This window comes from Oncorhynchus mykiss, chromosome 4 (genome assembly GCF_057628025.1).
Source record: "Oncorhynchus mykiss isolate SJ-2025 chromosome 4, ASM5762802v1, whole genome shotgun sequence".
In the NCBI taxonomy this organism is placed as follows: domain Eukaryota; kingdom Metazoa; phylum Chordata; class Actinopteri; order Salmoniformes; family Salmonidae; genus Oncorhynchus; species Oncorhynchus mykiss.
In genome coordinates this window covers 21,838,554-21,846,112 of record NC_143025.1, presented here as the reverse complement: position 1 = coordinate 21,846,112, position 7,559 = coordinate 21,838,554, and the positions used below count along the sequence as shown (strand labels likewise).

Genomic DNA, 7,559 nt, shown 5'->3' with positions numbered 1-7,559 from the left:
AAAAACACACAAAATAGCACATTTGGTTAGGAGCCCGTAAAACGGCAGCCATCCCCTCCGGCGCCATTCTCTCTGACTGAAGGAATGTCCACCAGAGCTGGTGCCAGAGAATTGAATGTTAATTTCTCTACCATAAGCCGCCTCCAACGTCATCTTTGAGAATTTGGCAGTATGTCCAACCGGCCATACAACTGCAAACCACATGTAACCACGCCAGCCCAGGACGTGCACATCCGGCTTCTTCAACTGCGGGATCGTCTGAGCCACCTGGACAGTGGGGTTTGCACAAACAAAGAATTTCTGCACAAACTGTCAGAAATGGTCTCAGGGTAGCTCATCTGAGTGCTCATCGTCCTCACCAGTGTCTTGACCTGACTGCAGTGGGAAAATGATCACCTTCGATGGCCACTGACATGCTTGAGAAATGTGCTATTTATGGATGAATCCTGGTTTCAACTGTACCGGGCAGATGGCAGACGTGTGAAAACTTATGGTTTGGGCTGTGCTCTGCTCCATAATTATTTAATTTGCCTACATGTCTATTTTTAATAATACCAGCTGTTACTAATGATCCTCAGCAACAACCACATGACCGTGATGACATTTACAGAAGAAGCAAATGAAGGTTAACGAAACCAATGGAATGATAATGTAAGCCATACCAACTGAAGGGAACTAACAGTGAATTGGCAGTTGAATATGTGTTGTTATTAGGCCTACTGAAGTTTGATACTGATAGTGGCTAATATTTAACATGAAAGAAGGGGTTGTATAAGTAAACATTTCACCTGTTGTACTCGGCACATGTGATAAATTAGAATTTGATTTGTTGACATGTTCTATGAAGAAAGAGCAAGTATTTTTTTATAACAGTCTTTGTGGGGTTTTAAGTGTTTTCCTAAAATGTTTGCTTTGGCTACAAACATTATTAGGCGTGTTCCCCCCCATTGACATGGTCAAATAATTCAAGCATAGACTGGTCTTTTTTATTTTTTTTGGCACAAAAAGAATGGCACTGATCAGCCTATAGGTGGTGCTGTGATAGATAAGCAGTCTCACTTAAACCCTCATTTGGCCTAGAGACTAAACTTTGTAGGTGTCTTTCCTCATGCTGAACAATTTTGTCTCAAGGACCCATAAAGTCCGTTAGGATAGATTTTCCACCATTGTAGAAAACTTCTCATGAACCAAAGAATGAAATGAAAGGTCCATGGTATGTCTTTACTTCGTTTGAGAAAAGCTAATGGATGGGTCAAAAGATGGCAGAGTTGATAAATCCAAAATCTGATTTTACATGTCTATTTAAACCACTCCAGTGGCCCATCAACTTGAAATCATGGATATCCCTAAAACTAGCCTTGTTTTTTGAGGTCAAATTACTCAAGGAAACTATTAACCGTCCTTTGTATATGTAACTAATGCTAAAAATAATCTTCCCATGAACTATATCAGATTCACTCCAGGTTCATTCAGCTCTCCGGGTGACTGCTAACCTAAAGAAACATGTTTGCATATAAAGGAAGGTAGTTCCTATGTGATAATGCTTGCTTTGTTATCCAACAAACCCCGTTCATTGTTTCTCGCAGCTATATTTTGGATAGTAGTTGATTTTCACTGGGCAGTTACTTTAAGTGGCAACCTGGTATATTTCAATCTCAAAATAACCTGAAAAATAGCTGTCAAATTTGACTTTGCAACAGGAAATGAATGAAACTGCTCAATATTTCAGAATAAATAACCTTTATTTTCCAGCTAGATCACATACATTAAGGTTTCTTTCCTCAGCAGCTGCTAGTTTAAAGATGGCACTGCACATCAACTCTAGACACTTTCTTCCCCACCTGATACTAAAAAGTTTTGAAAGTGTTGAGGGTCAGGTAAAACCGGTATTCTGTCTTTAGATGGCAGTCATGAACTCTCATGGTCTTGTATGCATTTGAAGAGATTGCTTGCTCAAGTGTAATAAAGTTGACTGCAATTGCATTGGACTTTGTTGGTGGTATGGAGCTCCAGACCTTCAGTGTGTATGTCAGTACAAGCTTCAACAGAAAGCTATGACATCAGTTGAGAAAATAACAAAATACAGATACATCACCTTCATTTCCTCCACTTTTGAAAATAATATTTTTCATTCCATATACAACTTCAAACACTACAAGCCAGTCACCAGCTGTATGTGGAAGACCTAACATCTCTAAACTGCAAGGGCCTTGGCATATTCACCTTCCACAGAGAATGGAATAGTATTTTACAAAGGGATCTGTGGATTGCATTAGATTACTTAATAAAAAAAATTCAAGTATTTCAAAAGACAAATGGTGAAAAGTGCTGGAAGCCAGAATAAAACATTGATTTCTTCCTATTCCAATGTACAAGGAGTATCATTTGTACTGACAAAGTGGCCCAAATAAACCCCCAATAATTAAAACTCAGAATTACACAAGGACCTGAACATGTACAGTAGGTTAAAGACATTTCACACAGCATATTCATATACATGAAGTTTAGGGAGAGTATGTGCAGTGTAATAAGATCAAACCCCAGTCCATACCGGTCCTGGGTATTATTGGATGTAGAAGGTTTCAGGATGAACGGTAACTTAATTTTGATACGCTATCAAATTTCCTCTATGTATCCTTGTATTAGATTAAGGTAACTCGGGAGAGAACATGTAATGAACCAGTTTTCAGAAAGACAAACTCAGTTCAGTGGCGCAAGTATAAAGAATGTCACACTGCTTGACAAGACTGATGAGCTGAAGACAGTTCTTTTAAAAACATTCAACTTAATAAAACAGTTTAAATGAAGACCAGAGGAAAGAGGCAATGTAGGCAAAATATATTTACAGTATTTAACAACGGTCACAACATTTTTACACAATCGTTATAAAACATTCCAACAAGACCAGGCAATTCCGCAGATAGTATGACAATGTCATAACACATAGGAAACAAAAAAATATGGCTTGAATGATATGGTTCCATCGCATTGAAAAAAGTGATTTGGATGCTCTCTATTGGACAAGGTAGGTGCAGAAGTTCAACATTGAGCCATTGCTTTAACTAAATCTACAACTTCATTTGTCATTGGCCATCTCTTATTGCAGGACCGCGCTACAACAATGATATACTTCCATCAATACTCTGAAACCAGACCAATGCAGACAGAGCAAAACAATAATAAATAGGAACGTTTGACGAGTGAACACTGGATGTGAAGAAAACTTCCATCAGTTTTTCAGCTGGATAATTCTTTCACATCCAATGTGTCTTTGGTCCAAGTAAGTATTGACTTTGGCAAATGAAAAATAAATAATTGTGAGTAACGCTTTTTCAAAACGTAGCCCAAATTTCTACTACCATTTCCTATGGAAATGTTGGATACTATGCCATTTAGTCTCAAGTATCAAAGCACATTAACCATGCCTCATCACATACAACTCTACTTCATCTATCATGCATTATTGTTCATCACAAAACAAATAAAGTTGAAATAAGCTCATCAATAACTCATCTTCAAAAATCAAAGACTTACAACGCCTTCTCATGGATGTTTTTCCTTAGAACACCCACAAATGTGAACAAAAACCCAATAACCAAAGCAGGAAGCTAACAAAACATTTTCACAGGAGTAAACGGGAACTGCACAGGGAGTGATGGTCTGTATGGTGTATGTGTGAGAGACTTCTGGCTGCAGGTCTTTTGTTGCGGTTCTATGAATTGCTCTGCAAGGGCCTTTATCCCAGGCCTATTTGGGGGGAAGGGAGTTGTCAGGGGTGCTTGGGGTCACCACCTCTTTGTAGAAATGCTCTACTTGCTCTTTGTACATCTTCATGACCACTGGCCTCTTCAGCTTCATAGTGGGGCCTGAGAGAGAAAAAGAGACTGCATCAGCTATACACAGTGTACAAAACTTATGAACACCTTCCTTATATTCAGTTGCACCACCCCTTTTTGCCCTCAGAACAGCCTCAAATCGTCAGACTCTACAAGGTGTTGAACGCATTCCAAAAGGATAGTGGCTCATGTTGACTCCAATGCTTCCCAAAGTTGTATCCAGTTGGCTGGATGTCCTTCGGGTGGTGGACCATCCTTGATACACACAGGGAAACTTGAGCGTGGAAAAACCAAGCAACGTTACACACCCAAACCTGTGCACCTGGCACCTACTACCATACCCCTTTCAAAGGCACTTAAAAATGTTCTTGCCCATTCACTTTCTGAATGGCACACACACACACAATCCATGTCTCAATTGTCTCAAGGCTCAATCTTTCTTTAACCTGACACCTCCCCTTCATCTGCACTGATTGAAGGCGATTTAACAAGTTACATCAATAAGGGATCATAGCCTTCACCTGGTCAGTCTGTCATGGAAAGAGCAGGTATTGTTAATGTTTTGTACACTGCTGTTATGCTCATTGACACCCACCACTGGATAGGTGGGGAAAACTACAGTGATGACATGGTCTGCAATAGACTGAGAAAAGGGCAACAAAAACTATTCTATTGAAATTGGCTATATACATCATGGAAACTAGAGTCCAGCCTATCTAATGACCTGGGAAAAAAACATACTGCAGTTAAGAACATGGCACTAAACCAACATGCACACTGTCTTCCCCAGCCCCCCCTCCCCTCACCCAGCTCTCCCCCAGTGATGGAGAAGTCCTGGTCTAGGATGATCCACTTCTGGATGCGCTGGGCGTTGGAGGTGGCGTTCTCGTTCACGCGGTTGATGCCCTCCTGGATAGCAGCATGGATGACCCGGTCACGTCCGCCGGCAATCTCTGAGACTCGCGTGGCATTGCTGCCCAGCTTCCGGCACAGCTCTACGGCCTCTGGCGTCAACTCATCCTCAGGAGCACCAGTGTCTCCATTCACCTGGCACTGAGGGGTAAAGAGACATGTAGTTTTAGTCAGTGAAGGAGATAAAAGAACAACATATGCATTTTTCTTAGAAGGCTGTCTTGTGCATGGATCATATTTTATGTTTCATTAATCAATGCCATTAACCCTAGTCTAAGCCGGGTGAGGGGGCTAACATATGGAATTGTTTTAAGATGGATCATTAAGCTATTTGATTTAGAATTTTAAGACCCCTTAAGGTATCAAAAAATATAAAATTATTGGATGAAACATTCAATCTGGCATTGCTATTAGCCAATAGAAACACCTTGATTAACAGATTCCCTACATGGAACAGATGGTCCCCCCCCAAAAAAAATTTTAAAGGAAGTTTGTTCTGAATGGTCTGTCCTATCGTGTTTGTGAGAGTCTTCGGCTTTCAAAGGAGTGGTCATAATAGTTAGTAGGCCAAACCGAGAAGACGCTAGACGTTTTTGTGAGAAGACCGATTTTCGGAATGTGTCCTGGTCTGACAAACAATGCTTTAGCTCTGTCACCTTCCACCACAGATGCGGAAGGGAGATATCGGAGGATTGAGACACAGCCCATGCAAAAAACCTCTCTAGCTTAAACTGACCGATTTTTATATTATGTTAATTGACTTCCGTGGGGGTGTGACCATTATAGGCCAAGGGTTAACTGACAATGATACTGTTAACATAAAATGACAACGGCTAGGTTCCAGTTTAACGTTTACTAAACCGTATTTCCACAATACATGGTTGCCATTGCACTCAGGCCAGGTCCATCACCAGTGAGACTACCATGCAGGCATACTAATAACAAGAGTGATAGCACAGTAATAACAGAAATATAGGGATACTTAAAACACGAACTTAACAGACAGCAAAGAATGGCATTGTACAAAATGTCCACCAGAATTTGCCTTAACATAAGAGGAATTGTGATTTCAGCTAAAATATTAGAATCCACTATGACAGTCTTGCCACATCCTATGATTACATAAGGAGTTTACATAGCACTGTGCAATCTCAGAGGCTGCATCTGATTACACATGGTATTTCTCAACTATCAGATACTCTTGAAGTGGCTGCAATAGATGGCCATCTAAAGGATGTTACACAATGTAAACTGTATAACAACCTTGTTCTAAATAGAAATGGTTGTCAGAACTTAGAAGATGACCTTTGAGTTAAACGGGGTATGAGTTGGAATGGGGATTTGGTTTTACACCAACAGTGCTGTAGCTAACTGGTCATACCTTAATGGTGAGCAGCATGGCGAGGAACTTCCTCTTGTCTCCAATGAGCATGGCGTTGCTAACCAGCGACACAGCCTCCTTCACAGCATCTTCAATGGGCACTGGAGGGATGTTCTCTCCACCCGCTGTGATGATCAGCTCTGGGAACGCATTGAAACGGGGTTTTTAATTAGGATAATTCTAACTTGTGGAATCTTCCAACTAACAGGCTTTCAACTAACTTCAGTCGGTTCCGTTTAAAGCTGGGTTCTGGGTTATAGTGTGTAGAGAAGACTGCGTACCTTTGATGCGTCCAGTGACGAACAGGAAGCCGTTGTCGTCGTGTTTGCCCAGGTCTCCAGAGTGCAGCCAGCCCTCAGCGTCCAGGGCGTCCTCTGTCTTGTCGGCCTGGTTTAGGTAGCCCATGAAGACGTGGCGCCCCCAGAAGCAGATCTCCCCATTGCCCTCCTGGTCAGGACTGTGGATCTTAGTCTCACAGCCAGGGATCAACTTCCCAACGCTTGGGAGACAAATCACATACATGAAGAACATACAGTAAATCGACGGCAAATACACTTGCTAAAAGCCAAGGTATGCATGTGCTCGGGCCTGTGAAATTAATTAATTTGAGTTAGCATGGAAATATGTAATGTCAGGCATTGTGTGTTCAGGGGAGTGTGGAGAGTATCTGCTGTAAGATACCTGGTGAGGCGGAATGCATTGGGCAGAGAGATGGTGTGAGGTCCAGTACTCTCACTCATTCCGTACAGCTCGTACACTGGGATGTCTAGGCTGAGGAAGAACTCCAGGGTATCCTTGGTGATGGGGGCGGCACCTGTGTAACACTTGGTGCAGCGGTCCAGACCCAGGGCCTTACGGACCTTTCTGAACACCAGCTTCTTGGCTAGGCGGTAGTTGACAGGCGTCCTTGCCATAGCTCCATTCCTGAGCAGGCAGGAGGGGAAGCAGGAGTTTAATACAACATCCGAACATCTTTACTATATCTTTATACCTCAGGCTGTAGTTCACTACTGTACATACTGTGCTAGCATTATTATACTGTGCGTGGGCATGAGAACTTCTCATCCTGTTCTGTCATGTTTGTGACAGTAGTATTGGCCTTAACAAAATCAAATCAAATCACTAAGAAGTCAGAACCACAGGTGGTGCAACAGGTAAATTAGAACACAGATCCCCCTCACCCTATTCAATAGGCTACATACTGGTTCATACTGGTATACATACTGATTCATCTTGCTGAGGTTAGTCTTCAGCCCCACTCCTTTGGCCCAGACTGCCACCTTCCTGCGCACAGTAGACGACTTGGCCCCGACGGACTTCATCTTCTCCTGCATTTTCTCCCAGACGCGTGGTACGCCCATAAAGGCTGTGGGACGCACCTCTCTCATCGTGTTGACCAGGGAGCCCTGAGAACAGACAGGAAGGGAGGC

At 42.2% G+C, this 7,559-nt stretch overlaps 1 protein-coding gene across 2 annotated transcripts in view; it reads right to left on the bottom strand.

Annotated features, from left to right (window-relative positions):
* Nucleotides 1-1,723: 1,723 nt before the first annotated feature.
* The window catches only part of LOC110521504 (long-chain-fatty-acid--CoA ligase ACSBG2), a 56,398-nt gene continuing 50,562 nt past the window's right edge, over nucleotides 1,724-7,559 (bottom strand). For both annotated transcript variants that reach the window (XM_021599102.3, XM_021599099.3), the window contains exons 10-15: nucleotides 7,354-7,535; nucleotides 6,811-7,053; nucleotides 6,411-6,628; nucleotides 6,130-6,269; nucleotides 4,643-4,889; nucleotides 1,724-3,866 (exon numbers count right to left, since the gene is read on the bottom strand). In XM_021599102.3, the coding sequence (XP_021454777.3) occupies nucleotides 3,748-3,866; nucleotides 4,643-4,889; nucleotides 6,130-6,269; nucleotides 6,411-6,628; nucleotides 6,811-7,053; nucleotides 7,354-7,535 (1,149 nt within the window). In that variant the 3' untranslated portion in view covers nucleotides 1,724-3,747. The remainder of the gene's footprint in view (nucleotides 3,867-4,642; nucleotides 4,890-6,129; nucleotides 6,270-6,410; nucleotides 6,629-6,810; nucleotides 7,054-7,353; nucleotides 7,536-7,559) is intronic.